We start from the raw sequence: 22,505 nt of genomic DNA, 5'->3' as shown, positions 1-22,505 counted from the left end.
CATATCAAAATTCCTTTCTTCCTTGGAAATCCTTGTTGTCTCAATAATTGGCTATCTGTGTGGCAACAAACGGACCTAGGCTGAAACTCCCTTGCAGTTTTGATAACATTATTAATATGCATTATGAATGCCAAATTTAATAACATATCCAAATGAAAACTATCAAGCCCTGAACTTGCTGAAGACACTCGTTGTACCTTTGCCAGACCCATGCTTTTATGTATGGGGGCATGTATTGCAGAATGTGTTCTTTATGGAGGTTAAGCTGCTGTAATGGGAAAAGGATTACAGAGCATAGCTACATTCCCATCGAAAGTTGGTGCCAGTCAAAAGATGAGGTGATGAATTGTGGTAAATGAAGGATTGGTTCTGTGCCTTGGGACACAGAGAGAGATGGAGCTCCAATACCACATCCTGGTAGCTCTTGAAAACATTTCACTGACTGTATTGTGGCCATATTTTAGAGCATGGGAACCCTTTTGCTTCCTAACTGAAAGCCAGAATTTTTATATTTCTTTGCCATGACGTGAAAGGGATTAATGGTTTGTTTCTCCAGAAGTCTGTGGCCCTTGCAAATGAAACAGAGAGGGCAGGCCATGCTTCCACATGAATGCAGCAGCAACCTTTGGAAACTATCTCAAGACCTCCTAACCGAAAACCCATGCTTCTAATTTAAGTATGAGACAGTAATTACTCATATAGCCAGGGAGAATTCCAAGTCCCTGTCTACTTGCAGCGCTGTCTTAAAACAATCAACTCATCTTTCAAATCTGACCGAACTACAAATGGTATGAGAACTGCCGTCTAATAAGGATGTTCATTTTGGCACTCAGCAGCTTACGCATGGCTCACAGATGGCTTCTGTCTCGTTTTGTGTAATCCAATTATCCTGCACTACTGCGTCTCACACTTAGTCTCCAGGAGTAATTGAAAAGCTCACAGTGACAATTGTCTCTTCTTCCAGATGTCCTCAATATAAAGGAGTGGGGCTTTCATCACCTCCTTGACGTAGGATGTGAACATGGCTCTCCAGGTCAGAGTTGCTCCAAGCAAGGTAAAAAGAAATTTCTTCTTTGCATTGCTTTTCACTTGCTGCCTAGCACTAGCGTAAATGAATATGTTCTATAAATGGCCTCTTTGTCAGTGGGCAACTTGTTTCACTTTTGGCTGGATACCCTACAGAAAACATTCTGCCACACTGCTTGCATCTTGCAGTAATGTGGCAATGTAGACGCGCCTATGCCCAAGAAAGGATTCTAAAACATTTAAATAGTGGCTGTTTCAGAGGTACCATTTCACTAGAGAACTAAGCTCTCTAGCATTAACACCTGCGCTTCTCCTATGGTTTTTTTCTGAAATCATAACAATTTGTTCTCAATCTTTTTTTTGCAGGGGGTGGCTTTTATTTTTGTAACTTCTAAAGAGTGTGGACGATTTTAAAGGCAGAGTAATGAAACATTTTAAGCTGTAGGTTTGTTAGTTTCTTTTCCCCTGGAGGCTAGTGTTAATAGTTGTGTTTTATTTCAGTGTAAAAATATCCCTTTTTAAAAAAAAAAATCAAAGGACCTAAAACAAGAAAATATGCAAAGCCTCAAAGCAGCTGTGTAAATTCACACAGGCTTTGGGCCTATAACGAGGCAGCCTTAAAGGAATGACACCGGAAACTCAGATTTTTACTTAAAAATTAAATTATGATTACAAATTAGTGCTACATTCATTTTAGTAAAATATCGGCACTGTATGTATTTGCTCAAGCTTTTTTGTGCACTGCCATCATCACCACAGATGTCATCAGTAAGAAACGTTGAGCATGGCAATAGCTAAGAAAAATTTTCAAGGAAGAATCAGTAAAAACATTATTTCAGGGAAGATATTTTTTAAAAACTTATTTTTAAGAAGATTTTAAACTGTTCATAATTTATATATAGTTTTGGGATTGAACTAGCAATAATAACTCCTGCTGGAGAGATAAAAATTAAAAGATAACATCCTTTCTCTTAAGTAGCTTACACAAAGAATGGGGACTCTATATTTAGTCTGAGCTTAAACACACACACACACACACACACACACACACACACACACACACACACACACACATACACTTATTGCAGCAAAAATATCCAGATAGTTGCTGCAGTTCTTCAACATTTTGGAATCCCAAAGCTCTGTATGTAGAATCACAGCCTTAGAACATTAGACCAATAGTGAATATGTTTCAAATAGGTGAGTTGTTGAGAATCAATTCTCATGATACATCCTTGTAGGTTATTCGTTAACTCTCCTTTTAAGTCCTTGTTCATTGTCAGTGTTATCAGCACAAGAATTACGGATATGCTCATAAATTAATAGTAATAGCAAAAGTGACCTTCATCTAAAGATAAGTCTAAGACTCAACAAACATTTATTGAGTGCATGCAATGTGCCAGGCAGTGGGCTAATTAAATCCCCCTATCTCTATACTTTAAATGAGAGAAAAGCTGACTCAAGGGAAAGAGTTATGGCCAAAGGCCATTTAATTAATTTTCTGTCTGGGGAAATAGCACAAAAACTGGGAAGAAAGCCCAGGTATGAGGACTGCTAAATTGTTGTTCAGAATACAATATATTCTACTCCAGGAGAATACATGTTTCCTAACTACAGTAAACTAATATAAACTTTCCTCTATGTGTAAAAATCTCAGATACACAATACATTCCTGCATTTTCTTGGAATTGTTCACCTGAACTAGAGAATTTCATTCACACAGGCAATTTCAAAGGGAACTACTATCGGTAGGCTAGACCCTGTGCTGTGATCCTACAAGTGAGAGAGCCATTATCTCATGAATTCTGTAGGGCTTGTCCACAGATCTAAAAAGCAGGCTTTCCCATGGGGAGAAGTGGAAGGGAAAGTGTTATCTGTCGAGCATATATGGTACTTAAGACCAGAAATTTCCCAACGTGTTCTGAACACAAAACCCCTATGAGATTTTTACCTATAGAACGAAACTCAGAAAGTAACCAGCCAGTGTCACACACTTGTCAGTGAGGAACTGGGAAAGAAGCCCCAGTGTACCTGACGTAGAGTCCATATTCCTTATTAATAGGGGTTCCCACTGGAGGGGTCTTCCATTATATTTTTCCTTCCTTCCATCATTATTATTCAATATGTATTAATTGAATACCTACCAAGGGCTAATCAATATTTTGGGGTCTGAAGAATTAAACATGATTAAATCAGTGTCTCTATCTTTGAGAGGCTGGAGAAATGAGCATCCTCCGTAAATAAATATGGTACAACACCAATGTGATCAGATCTGTGATACATATACATAATGCCATAAAAGCAAAAAAGAAAAAGAAAAAAAAAAGGAGGAGTAGAGGAGCTAGGTATGGTGGCTCATGCCGGTAGTCCCAGAGATTTGGGAGGCACCTCTGCACTCCAGCCTGGGTGACAGAGAGAGACCTGTATCTTAGACCAAAAGTGGGGAAGGATTAGGAGAGTGGAGGTGCTAGTATGGTAGAGGTGGGGTAGGAAGATGACATATGAGCTAGACCTTGAGAATATACAACTATTTGCTCTGCAAAGAAGAGTAAAGGTGTTGTAGGCAATGGGAACATTCTGCTTTGCAAAACCACATAAGCTTCCAATTTTCACAGACTAAGCAGAGAAAGTTATTATTAAAGGACTAGGCTCAGATTTCACAGGGGAATTCTCCTAAGTTTTCAAAGATCATATACTCTCAATGCTACTTAAATCATTTCAGAGTATAGAAGAAGAAAAGCCACAAGGTATTTTAAGAAACAAGAATTACGTTGTCACCTAAACCATATAAAGACAGTGCAAAAACATCAACTACAGATCAACCTCACTTATGAATATGGAAGAAAAAATCTAAATAACATATTAGCAAACAGAACCCAAGAGCTCATCATAAAAATACAACATCACGACCAAGTGACATTTATTTAAAAAATGTAAGGATGATTCAAAAATAAATTATTTAGTAACATTATTTACAATGTTTGTAAATTTAAGTAGAAAAATCATCTGATCATCTTCATAGATACTAAAACTACCTTTGACAAAAACTGACAAATATTCCTGATTAAAACACTAAATAAAATAGGAACTGATGATTTCTTCTTTAGTGTTAATATACATCTACAACTACATGCACACACACATTACGGTCTTAAAGCTGGTATTTTACTTAATGGTGAATACTAGAGGCATTCATACAAAGGCCAAGAATAAGGCAAAGGTATCCACTAACTACACTGCTATTTAAGAATATATTAGAGGTACTAGTCAATTAATTCAGACCAGAACAAACAAAAGAATTGAAACAGAAGAAGTTAAACTATATCTATTTCCAGGCGATATTGTAGTATACCTGGAAAATTCAAGACAATCAATGAAAACACTAACAAACAATAAAAATATAGTAAGATAATAGACTATTAAATTAAAATACAAAAATCAGAAGCCTGTCTATACACAAACAATAGCTAGTTAGGTAGTGTAATGGAAGATAAAACTATAGTTACATTAGTAGCAAAAGGAGAATTTATTTAATAATAAATGTAACAGGAAACGTGTAATATCTATATGAGAAAAAATAACATATAGAAAGATACAAAAGTAGACTTGAATAAGTTTGGAGACTTTTCTTGGTTTTGTTTAGCATGAATAAACATTATAAAGCTATCATTTATTTCCATCTTAACTATAAATTTAGCATAATCACAATAAAAATAACAAAGTTGATTTATGGAGCTACTCAAGTACATTTTGAAGTTTATGTGGAAAAATAAACATAAAATAGCTATGAGAATTTTACAAATGAAAAAGAAAGAAAAATGAGAGGTAAGTAGCCTTATGAGGTATTTTTAAATCAGTTCTGAGTAAATTGATATACAAAAATTGTACATATTTAATGTACACAAGTTGATAAGTTTGGATGTATGCAAACAGCTGTGAAGCCATCACCATAGTCAAGGTAACAGACATATTCATCACCTCCAAAAGTTTTCTTGTGCCCCTTTGATAGGTTTGTGTGCATGTATGTGGTAAGAACACTTAACATGAGCTCTATCCTCTTAAAAAATGCCTTCTCAGATATTAAAACATACTATAGGCCGGGCGCGGTGGCTCACGCCTGTAATCCTAGCCCTCTGGGAGGCCGAGGCGGGTGGATCTCTCGAGGTCAGGAGTTCGAGACCAGCCTGAGCAAGAGCGAGACCCCGTCTCTACTAAAAATAGAAAGAAATTATCTGGCCAACTAAAAATATATATAGCAAAAAATTAGCCGGGCATGGTGGCACATGCCTGTAGTCCCAGCTACTTGGGAGGCTGAGGCAGTAGGATCGCTTAAGCCCAGGAGTTTGAGGTTGCTGTGAGCTAGGCTGACGCCACGGCACTCACTCTAGCCCGGGCAACAAAGTGAGACTCTGTCTCAAAAAAAAAAAAAAAAAAAAAAAAAAAAAAAAACATACTATAAAGTTTCTATAATTAAAACAATGTAGAGTTATTGGTTCATGAATAGATAGAAAGATCAATGGAAGAGAACAGAATGCTTAAAAATAGACAAAAGTATATGTGGAAATATAGTAATTAAAATGGTAGTATCTCAATGGAATGTCAGAAATCAAGGAAATACCAAAAAAGAGGGGGATATGTAGAAAGAACACAGGCAGTGTCTTGTAGGTGCTAAAACTGGTCAAACTTGGGATAATTTTAGCATCAACAGGGATCCCATTAATGAATTATGACATGTAGAAAATAAAGAAGACCATCAGTTATCATGAATAAATAATAAATACATAAATTTATACATCAGTCAGAGACCATCTGTAATCAGAGTCACAAAGTTTACTTTCTGACTAGGAGTCAATAAACTTGATATAAAATTGAAACTCTTCCAATGAACAGCTTTGTGAAAATCACCTGATTTCTCTGGGTCTCTGTTTCTTCATCTACACAGAGGTGACTGTAATCCTAACACACCTGTTTATCTTGATGAGTGAGCTAACCTACACAGTACACTTTGAAGGAACATATGATGTTGGGTATACTTGCTTGTTCTAATTGTTTTCTGCATGATTATTTTGTCTCTTACTTATTCCTTTTTATCCCCAAGAAGTCTGAAACAGCTTTGAACAGAATGTCAACACTTGATAATTATCTGCAGATTGATTACTCTCTTATTCTACAGCAAATATTGCTTTGATCTGGGTGGTGTTCAGTGTGGCCTGGACTCTGACCAATCATAATGGATTCTTTTTAAATAACCAGAATGTCCTGTAGGGTTGTGCTTCTAGCAATCCTAAAACTGTAATGAGTCATTCAACTTATATTCTTTGAGTACCTACTATGCACCAGGAATAACACCGGACACTACACATATGTTAGTGAGCAAAGTGGACACATTTCTTCCTTCCTAATCCCTTCTTAGATAAAATGGGATGTTAAAGAACAATTAAGTCTTATGTCTTTTAGCAATTACTTGAAGAACCATAAAGCAGTATGTGGAAGACATTCCACTGAGGTGTGTTTTTAAATGCAACAAGAAAAATTCAAGAGACAAATGAAAAGAGGTGGCTATCAACTCCGGGAGAAGGGAATGAAATAGGAGCTTTTCCTTTTGAATTATGCCCAGTCAAGCCAATGTGGACACTGACAAGACAGTTGAGTGAGTCATGCAGCTGTCATACTCTGGGTCCCATACTCAGGGATGCAACCTGCACATACTTGTACTCTGTCCAGGTCCCAGCCTAGCCCTGTCAAAGATACTGCTCTTGGTTTGGGGAGATTCTGAAACATTGAATTCATGGAACTTTCCTCTATTCTTTTTCATGTAGGTGTAGTCCTTCCTTAATTTCATCTTATAAAAAAATGCTTTATTGTTTGAGGCAGTGGAAGGAAGGTTGACATCAAAATATTTTGATCAAAGAAGATGATAATGTAAAAATGATTTGTACCAGCTGGTTTTTTGAAAACAACTTGCAAAGCATTCATCATGTCTTAAATTTTTCAATTTGCAGACTTAATTCGCTTTCAGAGTAGTATTGCGAAAAAAGGGTAGAAGATTTTTAATAAAGAAATTGCATTTATAATGGTCTGTATTAGAATAACCAATTATACCCATAGTCAGACTAATAAGGTCTACGTTAGGGAGAGAAGATAAGAGTAGAGAGCCCCCAGTGGAGAATAACAAGTCATGGAAACTTCTTGGAGGAGGTGAGGGGTCAGCTGAGACCTGAAAAGATGAATGAGATTTAGCTTTCTAAAGAGAGGAGCAGCTAGTTCTAGACAGGGTGAGCAGCACTGAACGTTCCCAGGAATAGAAGTACTTCAGTAGGGCTAGAGCACCAAAGAGGAGGGCAAACCCGAAGGAAATAGTAGAACCCAGGGGTGATATTAATATACACACAAGATAATGTTGGGAAATGTTTTTGCATTTTTCTTGTCTACCAGTTTCTCCATTGGAGGTGACATTGTCCAGGAGAATTAGGTTTGCTATTGCAGGAATGCAATGAAAAGGAGTATTCAGTGTTGAGGATGCTTATTTGTTCTTCTGACTTCCATAATAAGCTCCAAAAATAGACTGAAAAGGGAATCCCAGAGAGGGTAGCTGGACTACCCTCCCCAGGGATGTAGCTGAGGGACCAGATCTGGAGGGAGATAAGAGGCAGACAGTGAGGAGGTGGTGGCAGGTGGTGGTGGTCAGGGGAGAGCCCAAGACTGAATTGCAGGGGCTGGAGCCTACAGAGAAGAGCAGAGTCAGTAGAACAAAAACATGTCCTGCCTAGAACATTCTGTGGCTGGGGCCCTGGGGGCCGAAAGGAAGGTGAACCACTGGCTGTGGACAAATCCCTTCCAGATCCCCATGAGCGCACTGTGCAGCTGTAGAAGGTATGTTCCTCCTTGCTGGTGGGCACAGCTGGCTGTCTCCTTGTCGCCTTTGGATAGGCCAGCACAACAACAGGCCCTCTGGTCCCCGGGACTTTGCTGAGTACACAGAACTGCTAAGCATTCCTCTTCCCACTAAACCCACCCTATCTCAATGGCCCAGAGTACTTGTAAACCCTCTAAAACTGTGTGTCCTTCACCACAGAGGGCAAAGCGCCAACATTTGTTTTCTTATGATCAATATGGACCATGCTTCCTATCTGGCAGCGTTGTTGTGAGGATGAAAGGAGACAAGGTTTGCAAAGTGGCTGGCTTGGCACCTGCATGTACAGGTATTAAACAAAGGTTACCCTTACCCTATCCCGTAAAAAATAGGGATGTTCTTCAAAATTTCATCAATAAAAGTATACTTGTAAAGATGCTCACTGATTGAATACATTTATTGAGAATTTTAAAAATTATTAGGAAAAAAGTAAACACTTGCAAATTTAAATAAAATAGTATAATAAATTCCATTTATCCATCACACAGCTTCACAATTATCAACTCATGTTCAATCTTGCTTTGTCTACATTTCTACTATTCTCCCATCTACTTTTAAGCTAACTCAAATATATTATTTCATATGCAAATATGTCCTGATATATCTTTAAAGATAAGAACTTAAAAAAACCATACGATTATCACACCTTAAAAAATTAACAATAATTCCTTAACATCATTAAATATCCAGTCAAGTTTAAACAGCCAAATGTCTCATAAATGTCCTAATTTTTTTATAGTTTGATTCAGGATCCAAATATATATTTAAAAGAATAATAAAAATTTTGACAGGAGCTACATATCTAGGCTGCTACAAATTTTCATATACTGGATTTTCCTGGAGTGCAATAATAATATTTATAGCATAATGAAATTATGTGGTCAGTCATTTGGACAACATTATTAAGTGCATTTACTTGGGTAATTCAATATAATTTTTTTTCCCCTAACCTCAACTCTGCCACTAAATAAAGGCATGTCCTAGGGCCATTCACTTAACCTGTCCAAGTCTCAGTTTCCATACTTTTAAAAAGAAAGTGTTGAACTAGAATTGATCACTCACCATGCTTTCGTGACCCTACCAGGTGGGAGGCAGGACAGCACAGGGTTAAGAGCAAGAGCACTGACATCAGCAGATCTGGACTGGAGCCCTGCCACATACAGGTCGTATGAGTGGGGATACGTTTCTCAACCTCTTTTGCCTCAGTTTCTAAATCTGTGAAATGCAGATGATATTTCACCAAACCCAGAGAGTTTTTCGCATATGCACATAATGGTGGTGCACAGGGAAGGGTGGATAAAATGAGAAAATATGGGTACAGTGATTGTCACTTAGTAATCCCTCAATAAACAGTCAATATAGTTAGACTATCAACTGTTTGGAGTAGGGATGAGGGGATGAGGCTGGAAGGATAGGCAGAGGTTAGAACTATGTGGTCTAGTGCGGTAGCCACTAGCCACACATGGCTAGTCCGAACTGAAATGTGTTGTAAATAAAATATGCCCCAAATTTCTAACCTGTAGTATGAACAACCAACACAAAATATCTTAATACTTTTATTAATTTATGTTGAAATTATAATATGTTGGATATATTAAGTTAAATAAATATTATTAAAATTAATCTCACCCTTTAAAAATTTTTATAAATGTGGCTATTAGAAAAGTTAAACTTATATATGTGGCTTGAATGATATTTCTATTGGACAGCACCAGGCTAGATCATGAATTGCTATTCCAACCTTTTCAAACTGATCATGTGTTCTCCTGCGGTCCATCTGGTCAACCAGGTTGGAAATTTGGGAGATGTAATCAATGTCCCCCTCTCCCTTAACCCCTACAAGTTGTTGATTATATTTCCTTAACAGCTTGCACATCTGTCCTCTTCTCCATTTCCATTGCTGGCCTGGGATATTGCAAACCCATTTAAATGCTTTCTCTACCTAATGGCTCTTCTCCGAACTATACTACTTAAATCTTTCAGTCTCCTCACAGCCTTTATAGAGAGGCAAAATTCCTCACCAACGCATAAAATTCCCTTCACAATCTGCCCTCAGCTCTTTAAACACTCTCCTACCCCCACCACTGCAAGCTTAGCTCCAGTCCCCTCGTTGCAAGCGCATCTACCCCTGCCTGGAGCAGCCCCGCCCCACCAGGCCAGCTGGTCACACACAGCACAAGGGTTACGTGTCAGAGCAGGGCTTGAGTCCTGGCTCTGCAATTTATTGTCAAACATTGAAGAAGTTACTAAACCTCTCCGAGCCTCATCTTTCTTCTCGCTAAAAGAGGAATCTACCTTTCAGAATTTTTATAAGGATTAAGTGAGGTAATGCCCATGTGGTACCTGACTCAGTAAAACCTTTGATAAATGTTATTGTCAAACACTGGCTGGAGAAATGTTCCTTGCCACTCCCCCTACACACACACACACACACACTCTCTCTCTCTCTCTCCCCCTATCCTCCACTTTCTCTCCCTGGGGCTTCCATGGCACTCTGTACACTCCTCAGTCATACCTCTTCTCTCTGTATTGTAGCCACCTGTTCACTCATTCTTGCCTCTAGACCAGTGGTTCTCAAAGTGTGGTAATAGGTATAGCAGACCCAGTATCCCCTGGGAACTTGTTAGAAATGCAAATTCCTGGTGCCCACCCCAGACCTACTAAATCAGAAACTCAGGCTGGGCCCAGCGATCAGTGTTTTAACAGGCCCTGCAGGTTGTCTAATACTTGCACCTTTGAGAACTGCTAGGATGGGTCTCTATGGCTGAGACCACATCCAATTCATCTTGCCTTGCCGCCCAGCTTAGTAGCTGTTTGTCAAATGAAAAAATGTATGAATAAATCCTGATGATGGTGTGAAGTCATAGAAGGATATCAAGAGAAGAATGTCAGGATACGATTGTGTTTTAGAAAGTTCTAAGTTCTACAGGCTGTGTAAAGCTGTAGTCGCCAATCCCCGCCACCGGTACCCATCTGCGGCCTGTTAGGAACCCAGGTAGAGAGCTCCGTGACCTCCCTGCCACCCTAGTCTGTGGAGAAAATTGTCTCCCATGAAACTGGTGCCCAAAAGGTTGGGGACCACTAGTGTAAAGTATAAAGGAAGAAATTATTAGAAGCAAGTGAATTTGCTTGTAAGAAAATCATTATTTGAAAATCTAGATTTACAATTCAGATAGAAAAAAGTGTTTACAAAAACTATGCCTTGCTTTTCAAAATAGTTTTTACAAAATCCTTTTAACATGTATTATTGTTATATTTACACATAGTGTTTTGTAAATTTGTCAGGAAAAGTAGGTATATCTATATGTAAAATTTGTCAACGAATATATTCTCCCACAAATTATGATTAAACTTCAAAAAAAAAAACAGTTCTAAATGTCTTACAGAGATTTTGTATTTGTGGATTTTCTAAGTATGTAGCACAATCCTCTTGTTAGGATTATAAAAGTAAAAATTTATAGCAAGAGAATGTATGAAAAAATGAAAATGTTATTTAAACTGGGCATCTACCCAAAGGAAAAAAAGACATTCTATAAAAAAGACATCTGCACTAGAATGTTTATAGCAGCACAATTCACAATTGCAAAGATGTGGAAACAACCCAAGTGCCCATCAATACATGTGTGGACTAATAAAATGTGGTATATGTATACCATGGAGCTCTACTCAGACGCAAAAAACAATAGTGATCTAGCACCTCTTGTATTATCCTGAACAGAGCTGGAGCCCATTCTACTAAGTGAAGTATCACAAGGAAAACAAGCATCACGTCTACTGACCATCAAATTGGTATTAACTGATCCACACTTAAGTGCACATATAGTAATAACATTCATTGGGTGTCGGGCAGATAGGAGGAAGGAGTAGGAGATGGGTGTATACACACATAATGGGTGCTGTGTGCACCATCTGGGAGATGGACACGCTTGAAGCTCTGACTTGGGTGAGGCAAAGCCAATATATGTAACCTAAACATTTGTACCCCCGTAATATGCTAAAATAAAAATAAATAAATAATAAATAGATAAATTTCAATATTAACAGAAATAAGAATAGTTTGAAAATATGTATTAGTATAGAGACTATATATTATTCATCTTATTTTGGATTGAAATGAAATAATGCAATCAACTAGAGATATTTCAATGAGAGGCTATTAAAAGAAAAACTAATTGATATTAACACATAGTATAAAGAGTAAAGTAGGCTGGGTGCAGTGGCTCACGCCTCTAATCCTAACACTCTGGGAGGCCGAGGCGGGCAGATTGTTTGAGCTCAGGAGTTCGAGACCAGCCTGAGCAAGAGCGAGACCCCGTCTCTACTAAAAATACAAAGAAATTATCTGGACAACTAAAATATACATAGAAAAAAAAATTAGCCGGGCATGGTGGCACATGCCTGTAGTCCCAGCTACTCAGGAGGCTGAGGCAGTAGGATCGCTTAAGCCCAGGAGTTTGAGGTTGCTGTGAGCTAGGATGATGCCACGGCACTCACTCTAGCCAGGGCAGCAAAGTGAGACTCTGTCTCAAAAAGAAAAAGAGTAAAGTAAATGCAAAGACACACTACTCTTAGGAGAATTAGAGGGCTGAAGAAGCTCCAAGTTGTTCCCTAGTTTATACCCAGCTCCCACCAGCAGATTCTCATCCTGACAGTTGGGAAGGAATTGAGCCAGTTTATGGGTGGACACTGTATTTGGACCTTCAACTCAGGTAAAGCCTCCACATTCCTCTTGACTTCTACATAATCTTCTCTACAAAATGAGGGCTTTTAGCCAATTCCATTTTGATTTCTCCATCTGGAAGACACTGTTGCACACCCTCACTCTTTCTTGATTGCTAATAGAATCCCAACTTCTATTTTAATATTTCATCAAGGCAGTGGATACGCATCCCCGGGGAGCAGTCCTGATATTCTAAACCTACCCTGGGAAACCCTTTTCTCTCTGCCTGTGACTGTGCAGTAAGTGGGCACATGGCCCAGTGGGGGTCAGTGAGACACAATGGGAAGTCTGCTGGAGGCTTCTCGGAAAGATTTTATTCTCTAATAAAAGAAAAACAGCTGTGGGAAAAAGGTCTTTTTTGCACCCGTCCTTTTACTTCTTTTTTTTTTAAAGCATTGTGTCAGCCATCGTGGAACCACAGCCTATGCAGGTCTTCGGGAGAGAATGAGGGCTGAGGATAGGAGGAGACCAAGGGTTGAGGAAAGGGAAACTGAGGGCTATGAGGGAGGGGAGATAATGGGCCAAGGAATGTGAGACACTGAGGGCAAAGGGGGGATGAGGAGGAGAAGCGGAGAGAGAAGAGACTTAGCAGGTGGGGGGGGGGGACACAGGCAAAGAGTGGGGGCGGATGGGGATGGTGTGTCCCAGAGCCTTGGAGTTCTCATTTCCCAGGCCCTCTTAGGTCTGACAGCCCACCCATTTTTTAATGGTAAACCTGTACATTTGGTCCATTCAGCCAATGGGTGGTGTATGCTCCGTGCTACTCACCTCCTCCTCATGCCTGGAGCACAGGGCTCCTCTGTACCCAGGCCAATAAACAGATTTGGTAAACTTAGTGAATTAGTCATTTAAAGAATATTAATAATCCTAAAGTGTTAGAGTGTCAGCTAAACAAAAATGACTTTCCAAAAGATTCAAAAGGGAAAAGAATAAACTGGATAAACTAAGCATTTCCCATGTGAAATGCTGAAATTTTTGTTATATTCTTAAGAATATATTTTAAAAGATTAATAGTGAAGTTCAGCACATTTTTGATTGTTTATTGGCTTAAGTATTTCTTCATGTGAATTGCTTATTTATATACTTTGTCCATTTCTCTATTGGTTTGTTTATCTTTTTATTTGTGTGAATTTATATATTATAGATATCAACCCTTTGCCTGTGATATATGCTGCAAATATTTTCTCCCAACCTATTCTTTGGCATTTAAGCCTTTAATACATTTGAAACTTATTATGGTGTCTGGTACAAGATTGGAATCTAATGGGATTTTTCTGTTCAGAAGTTAGACAATTTTCGCAGTACCATTTGCTGAATAATCCTTCTGAATCCCATTTATCTGCAATGCTTCCTTCTTAAGATTCGGATGTGGAAGAATCCATTTCAAAACCATCTATTGTGTTTTAGCCAATTGCTCTATAAATTCTGGCATGCAGGTTTAATTATTAATATTGTGTTATGATGTGGGATTTTTGGTTCATGTTTTTTGAAGTTTATTCTCATATTTTTATTATTACCACAGCTGAGATTTAGAATCATTTTGTTAAGTTAAAATAGAAATACTGGCATTTAGGAAGTTCGTCCTAGTGGATGGAGGATGGGTGATATGGATTTATATACTGCATTAATGCTTGGTGCAAATGGATAATATGCCAGGCTCTTCAGTCAGCAACACCTACTTGGCACTTTGAAGTCCTTCCCACCCCATGGGTCTCGGAGCAATACAAGGCTAGCCAACACTAGCGTTCATTCATCATCTTTTGTTTGTCAAACTACTAACCAGCAACCATGTGAAAAAGCCCAGGCTCTTGGACCTCACGACTGATTTCTCCACAGATTGTTTTGCAGAACCTTGTTATTTGTGTCATCCTGTTCTATGCTGTGTACTACGTGTCTCTGAGCATGGGCTGCCTGATGCTCAAGTAAGTAGCACATTGTCTTCAAACAGAATTAAAAGCTGACATTGAATATGAAAGGAGTGTATACTTAATACTTCACATGTCTTTATGGATTAGAGGATGTGGATTTTTTTAATGACTTTTTACTTCTTTAGGTAAAAATAAGCAAATCTTCTATATTTGAAAATGATAAAAGTAACAAGCATGAGATGAATTGGACAGCACCAGGCAGGACTGTCTCTCTTACCTCTTTGGAGGATGGTCATGCAAAGGAAGTGAAAATATTACTCCCTGGGCTGGTATTGAATCAGAGGTGGGAGCTTGGAGATAATCTATAACCAACTTAAATAATTTCTGTTACACCCTGCAAATAGCTTTGGGGAGTCAGGAGATCTGCATTCTGACCCAAGTTTTTACTAACTTCCTGAATCATCTTGACCAAACCATAGAGCTTCTTTTATTTCAGTGTCTTCATTTGTCAAATGGAAATAATAATCCAAAAAGAGTTATCATAAAGATGAAATGAGATAAAACGTATTTTTAGTGGTATTATTTCCACGCGATGCATTATTTTTCTGGTAATTTTTTGTCTTGCAGTGGTTGAATTTTGTCCCTACTGATTTAGGTTGCCGATATTTTGATTGTCTTAAAATATATCATACATATTTACAAATAATTCCCTAGAAGTTGAGTGTTTGTACAATTTAATTTTATTGTGCAAGCAAGAAATTTTATTTCAATATGCAAATTAATACCAAGAAATAATTATACCAATTTTTGCAATGGAAAGAATGAAATTTAGCATGCTTACAGGCAAACCCACTGAGGAAGCATCTGGTGCTCACACACAGTCTCAGCCTCTGCCTGGGACAGGAGACAGTGAGGTCATGCCTGGGGCAGGGAATAGGCAAGACTGTGCTGGACACAGTCTCGTCCAGCACAAGATTTCAAAGGCTTGTAGTTAATGTGAGTTGGAGGCGAGGAATTTGAAGTAATTGGACCTTAAAGCTCTGGGAGGCAGCTAACTGGTTGACGTGATGCACAGAACTGCAAATACAAGCATAGTAGAAAGTCCAAATGTACAGTTTATAGAATTATATTTTAGTACAGGATGGGATCTCAGCAATTAAGCTCTTCAATTAACAGATAAGCAATAAAAGCTTGGAGAGGTTAAGTGACTTGGCCAAGTTCACAGTTACAACCCCACCAGGATTTGAACCTGAGTCTTTTTGCTTCCAAGCCTTTGTCTGCTCTCTGCTTGGTATGAAGTTCTTTTCCCACATTTGATGGCAGGAAGTACCAAGATTACAGCTGAGACCTCGAAAACAATTAAGCCCACTTGTGGACAAAGTGGAACTTAATTGGACAAAGAAGACAATGTGGACAAGATGTTATTTGGCTGCCATCCAAGTAGGCCAGTTTTAAAATATGCCACATTGTGTGTAAATCTAATGACTTACCCTTGCATGTGAACAGTGATGTGCAGAGCTTTTATGTGCAGTTATGAAACAGTTATGAATTGTCTCCTACAGAGTAAACTATTTTTATTTCTAACATCTTCAGGGTATATGAGTTGGATGTCCTGGCACCATTTGATTTCAAAACAAATCCCTCATGGCTCAACACAAATTATAAAGGTAATTGTTTTTAATTTTCAATCCTTACCAATTAGTAAACTAAGTGCCTCCAAAAATCAAAATTTTTTTAAAAATAAAAATTTTATAAATATCCAGTCTGCCCCTGAGTTATCTGCATATTATGTCTGACTATAAAATTAATTAGAAAAAGTACCATCAAAAATTTCAAAATGGCTATTCCTAGGAGGTGGAATAGGATGGAATAGGTAGAGAAAAGGAATTAGAATTCTTATGTGAATTTTTATTTCATGGTATTATGGGTGAATCTTTTGTGCATTAAATATTTTTTAAAGAAAAGGAAGAATAAGGCCGGGCGCGGTGGCTCATGCCTGTAATCCTAGCACTCTGGGAGGCCAAGGCGGGTGGATGGCTTGAGGTCAGGAGTTCGAGACCAGCCTGAGCGAGACCCCGTCTCTACTAAAAATAGAAATAAATTATCTGGCCAACTAAAAATCTATATAGAAAAAATTAGCCGGGCATGGTGGCGCATGCCTGTAGTCCCAGCTACTCAGGAGGCTGAGGCAGTAGGATCGCTTAAGCCCAGGAGTTTGAGGTTGCTGTGAGCTAGGCTGACGCCACGGCACTCACCCTAGCCCGGGCAACAAAGTGAGACTCTGTCTCAAAAAAAAAAGAAAAAAAAAAAAAGAAAAGGAAGAATAATTTAATGTACTGATATAGAAAAATGTTCTTGAAGTTTGAAGTAGAAAATAAAAACTACAAAAGAGTTTGTATGGTATAATTTCATTTTTGTAGAACAGAGTAAAATACATGATGTCAGTGGTAAAAAGTCTGGAGAATTATGCAACAAACTGTTACCTCCCATGTGGGATGACAGAGAACTTTCATTTTCTACTTTGCACATTTCTGCTTTGTTTTATTTTTCTTCCCAAATAGTATAGAACTTGTTGCAGAGGAAAAACAGTAAGAAAGAATATACTAAGACAAAAGTTATCTCTTTTAAATTTGGCATTTTTGTTGAATAAGTAATTATTAATTAATACCTAGTATGTTCACAGACCTTATGTATGTATACAATAATCATACCTATATTTATTTAATATTTGTCAAATATACTCATTTTGGGGGTACTCATGGTGAGTTTGTCCCATCTTTAGAAGAGTAAAATTTTAATGTTATTTTCTATTATAAAATAAGGAAGATTAATTAATGAAAGCTTAGAAGATATGTATAAATAGAAAGGAGAAGAAAATAAATCACAAACTTACTTTCTATACACAGTAATTATTCTTAACATTCTGTTAAATTTCTCCCTACACTTTTTTTTTCAATGTATTGTCAATTCTTTAAACATTATAATTCTTCAGAATACTATCAGACAATCTTTTGGGGGAAAAATATGCAAATATACAAAAATTGCTGGAGGCCAAAGAAACCAGATTTTAAATATAATTTGTATAGGAGACTTGATCAGCTAGAATTACTGAATTCAAATGAAAAGCTTTTGAACAGCTTCCTCAAGTGAGTATTCTTGTTTGTGCCATTATTGATTCAGTTTTGGATAACAAAGAATATGTGAGAACAAGAGATTTTTATTCTAATGAGATACAAGAGGTCTAACATTTTATCTTCACTTTCTCTTTGGGCACTTCCCTAGTTTTTACCAAGACAATTCACAAATGATAAGAAGATAGTCACAGTAAAGAGTCAAGTATGGGGTGGTATGTTTTGGGTAGGGGGAGAGACTTAAAACTCAAGTGTTTCCTTGTTCATTGAGTGAGCATAATAAAAATAAAATAAAATAAAATAAAATAAAATAAAACTCAAGTGTTCTTATTTCATTCTTGCCTTTGGGTTAGTCAATAAAGATAAGACATCGTCACAGGCTGGTCAAGGAAGGCTATGTTTTTACATAGCTAAGATTAGTGAAGATCCCCAGGATGTCTGGCACAGTTTATATTGTCCTTTCTTCCCACGAAACATGAACATTTGTACAAAGATATCAATAAACCGTTAGCCTATTAGATCTTTAATTTGGGACTTGGGGAGATAAGTGCCATAACTCTTGAAAGTTGTTGCTTTGAGAATAAAGACTTGTTTAATCTTGGAGATAAAATGTACGAGTAATCTCAGAGCCTTGGGCATGTATTTAGGGTCAGGTTTCCCATCTGTTTCAATAATTTTGTCACCCAAGGAGATCAGTTTTAGCAAGGACACTGGAAAGTGTGGGTCCCGTTAAAACATTTTGATTCCTAACATCTTTCCTTTGCATTGCAGAGAATAGTTTGCAAATTCCTTTCTTTTAAATTAAAATCCTTCCAATAATTTTTTAAGATAGATAAACTAGTACTACACTTCCCAATTTATGGAGAAGGAAACAGACTGATGTAGAGGTTAAAATCCTGCTCAAGCTCTCATAACTCTTAAATTGTAAAGGTGAGTCTGGAATGCTGGCATCCTGACTTCCAATTTTGTACTACTTCCTTTAAATCATGCTTTCTTTCATATCGTAAACAAAGCATAATTCTCTGTCAATATATGCCAATACGTCTTGTGCAAGACTAAAATCACTTTCTCTAAGCAAATGCAAGTTAACCTATAAAATCTCTAAATTTTGACAAAAGAGGCAGCTCTATTTCCCTGTGTAACGTGGAGGTTCTGTAAGCCAGTGGTGGAGGAAGGAGTGAAGTGTGATGGGAAGAGGTGGTGTCAATATGATCAATTTGATACAACAGAACAGCTCCTTCCTTGATTTTAGGTGGCAGGACATGCTGAACTGATCTGTATTGCGCAAAGGAATTCCTGTGCAATGGAAAAAGAGTTAGTACAAATTCTCCACTCGACTTTTGAAACCTATTGAGTTAAATTAAATAGAATTGAAGAGGAATAAGTGTGAGGCCTTTAAAAAGATTGCACCTGGGACTTCCTGACTGAAGTGTCTTGCTTACTCACTAGACAATCACTGGCTTGTTGGATAATAAATTACTTCTGCACAATAGGACAGAAGGTGATTATTGTATTGTTGCTTTGAAAAGTATAGAGTTTGTCTGCCTAGATTTATTGATTCCTGAATTGTATGAACATAACAACTATTTCCTGTGTTTTAAAAGGAAAGAAAGGTAATTTGTATGGAAAGTATAATTTACAAAGGCACCTTGGTGGTATATCACATATATTCACCAATTTGACGTTTGATGAATCTCTCCTTTGATACCACTGTAGTCTTAAGATCCACACCAAAGACAAGAGGCAAATGGTTCACTCATCACATGTTCAGGGCTCTTAGAGATTTGTGGTTCTAACCTGTAAATATCTAGTTCTTTATACATGTTCAGGGAAACTATTCTGTGACTCAGTGGATTTAGAAGAGTATCTGCATTCACACCTGTCATTTATGAGGCTGTCTTTCATCCATGGTTATCAGTTATGTTTCCCAGATAACTACCTGAACATACAATTTTATTACAAAGACACAAAGGAATTCATTTCCAAGTTAGGCAGTGCTTGGTACCAAAGAAATGTTATAGTTCAGTAAACTCTTACATTTGATTTTTTTCCATTTCTGAAAACTTAGAACTGAATTTTTTCATTAGTTTTTAATTCATCTTAAAATGAGATTTGCAATCCAATTACAGATTTGCATGCATTGGTTATATTGTAACATTTCCTTATTGTACTTCACCTTCTAAAGTGTTGAATACAAAGAATATGAAATACAAATTATACACTGTTATTTTTCTATAAATCTAAGGATTATTAGAAGATGGACTATGTTAAAAGTTTTTACACAAATGTGAGGATTGTTAAGAGATGGAGCATTTTAAAAATTCTTACATAAGTTAAATTTCTTCGCAGAGAAACTTTTCATGGTCGTGTTACTAGCTGTATTTCAGAATTGTTGGTTGCTCTAGTTCTAAATGATAACATTCTTTCTTTTATTTGCAGTTCTATTAATCTCAACAGAGGTCACCTACTTTGTTTGTGGATTGCTTTTTGTTCTGATTGTGGAAGAATGGGTTTGGGATTATGCTATTTTAGTAACTATTCTTCATGTTGCCATCACTTCAATTGGTAAGCAAAATAAAGTACCAGAAAGTGTATTAAATCTTATGTTGTACCTAAATCACTTCCTGAGTAGACCCTTGTTGTATGCATATTCTCCTGTGATGGCTAAATAATAAGTGATGATAAAAGTTCTTCACTCCTCCCCTCCTGGTCAAGTTCTTCTACAGCTCCATGTTCCAATTCAGAACTGTACTAGAATGTAGGTGTTTCCTATTCTCCTTTCACATTCTACTTGTCAGCAGCTTGTACAGTGTTTGTTTCTGTAAGACTTATTTTTCCTCCTAAATCCTTCCATGAGGCAGAAACTGGGGAAAATGGGACTCAAGGAAACATGTCCAACAATAGTTATTTTAACAAGAATATCAGTTTTTAGACTAAGGGGTTTTCATTTCTATCTGTGGTCTTTGGAGTCAAAAGAAAGTGGATCCAAATTCCAGTTCTACCTTTTACTGGGTGTTAGACAAGGTCTTGTACAAGTCACATCTCTCACATCTGTTTCCTCCTTTATGAAGTGGAGGAGATGGGGTGAAGTTTCAGCGAGACAATGAGAAATTGTCTGACAGTATCTAGTATATAATAATCACTCAGTAAATGAATGATCATTTCATCCATTCATTCATCCCTCCATTCAGAATGTACTTCTCTACTGGAGTAAATCTGTCTCCAATCTAAGAACACACAATTTCCAAATAAATTGCAACTTCCCAGCGTTAATGCTACTTGAGAATACCAGTATGTTAACTCCCTAGCATCGATTTCCTCAGATACAAACTCTCCCTCAGTAATTCGGAGAATCACTGCCCCTCCTGCCCCTCCCCTGCACCCGGTCCCCACCCTCACCCCGACGTCATCTCAAATTTTTTATTTTACTTTAGGGCTTAAGTTTCTCTGCAAGTCAGACACAGAATATTTGTAAAAGGACTTGGGGGCATAAGGTGGTTTTATCTTTAGAGTTGAGATGAGCTATAGGTTCTAGACCCAGGAGAGTTATGAGTTAATTATCTAACATATGGCACATCAAAAATGCTTAACAAATGATTGCTGGAGAGCACTGGGTTCGGAGTGAAGTGGTTAGAATTCCAGGGAGACTCAGGCATTGCGGATTCATTCTTAGGCCTGTCACTGCTGACATAAGAACTCAACAATTCACATCATTTCCAGGAGCGAGTTCCAACTATTTGACTTAATACATAAACTTTTAGAACATGACTTAAGTATAACTTTGGGGCTACCTGATTTTGTGAAATGTGGATAAACTTTCTGCTTGTTATGTAGATATGATTTGACCAAACACATATTTCTTCATGAGTTAAAAAAAAAAAGTATGCTTTTAAAAAATGAACACCTTTTTTTTTCTCTATTGCAGTTATGTCGGAATTCCCCTTGACATCACATTGGTGGGCTGCTTTAGGTATATTGGAATTGTTCCAGTTTAAATTCTCTAATGCACAAAAATGATGTTAAATAGAACAACTTTTGGAAATAGATTTTATTATCTCAGATAGATTTTATGATAGTATTACCTAAGATAATAATAATGATGATGTCTAAAATAATGAAAAAGCACACATTTTACTGCAGATAGGCTCCATTGGTTGTTTCTTTTGGCCCAAATATACTCTTAGGTCAGCCCAGATAGAATCCATGTGAGAGAAGGTGCCATCTTAACATGTACTTGGAAGCAAAACTAGGTCAGTGAATAGACATATAATATATAGCATACTCTACTTCTCCTTTTTTTTTTTTTTTTTTTTGAGACAGAGTGTCACTTTGTTGCCCTGGCTAGAGTGAGTGCCGTGGTGTCAGCCTAGCTCACAGCAACCTCAAACTCCTGGGCTTAAGTGATCCTACTGCCTCAGCCTCCTGAGTAGCTGGGACTACAGACATGCGCCACCATGCCCGGCTAATTTTTTCTATATATATTTTTAGTTGGCCATATAATTTCTTTGTATTTTTAGTAGAGACGGGGTCTCGCTCTTGCTCAGGCTGGTCTCGAACTCCTGACCTCAAGCGATCCACCCGCCTCAGCCTCCCAGAGTGCTAGGATTACAGGCGTGAGCCACCGCTCCCGGCCTCTACTTCTCCTTTTAACAAAATTTGAATTTCTAAAGAAATGACATAGACTTGACTTTATATGTTGAACAATAATGGAGGAGAGGCTGAAGTGAGTGAACACCATCAAAGACTCTACATCCTGGAAAAGTTTTCATTAAGCCACAGATTTATTTATCTTGCCTCCAAGTCTAATCGACAATAGTTTTTTCTCTCTTTCCTCATCATATTTTCCC

The 22,505-nt window shown here is 37.6% G+C and overlaps 1 protein-coding gene across 1 annotated transcript; it reads left to right on the top strand.

The window, feature by feature from the left end:
* Positions 1-893: 893 nt before the first annotated feature.
* Positions 894-21,728, top strand: TMEM244 (transmembrane protein 244). The gene is made up of 5 exons (XM_045544339.1): positions 894-1,054; positions 14,496-14,581; positions 16,121-16,194; positions 20,098-20,223; positions 21,584-21,728. Exons 1-5 carry the CDS (start codon positions 1,022-1,024, stop codon positions 21,673-21,675), a joined length of 411 nt encoding a protein of 136 aa, XP_045400295.1. The 5' UTR covers positions 894-1,021; the 3' UTR covers positions 21,676-21,728.
* The last annotated feature ends 777 nt before the right edge of the window (positions 21,729-22,505 follow it).

The sequence above is a fragment of the Lemur catta genome, chromosome 2, assembly GCF_020740605.2.
Source record: "Lemur catta isolate mLemCat1 chromosome 2, mLemCat1.pri, whole genome shotgun sequence".
NCBI classification, from domain to species: Eukaryota; Metazoa; Chordata; class Mammalia; order Primates; family Lemuridae; genus Lemur; species Lemur catta.
The sequence above is the reverse complement of the archived record's forward strand: the minus strand, read 5'-3'. Positions and strand labels throughout refer to the sequence as shown.

Excerpts from the sequence above, each read along its gene's own strand:
- TMEM244 (XM_045544339.1), top strand. The coding sequence starts at position 1,022 with ATGGCTCTCCAGGTCAGAGTTGCTCCAAGCAAG. Across the intron at positions 16,195-20,097 it reads GCTCAACACAAATTATAAAG|TTCTATTAATCTCAACAGAG; the intron begins GTAATTGTTTTT and ends TTTTATTTGCAG. Across the intron at positions 20,224-21,583 it reads TGTTGCCATCACTTCAATTG|TTATGTCGGAATTCCCCTTG; the intron begins GTAAGCAAAATA and ends TCTCTATTGCAG.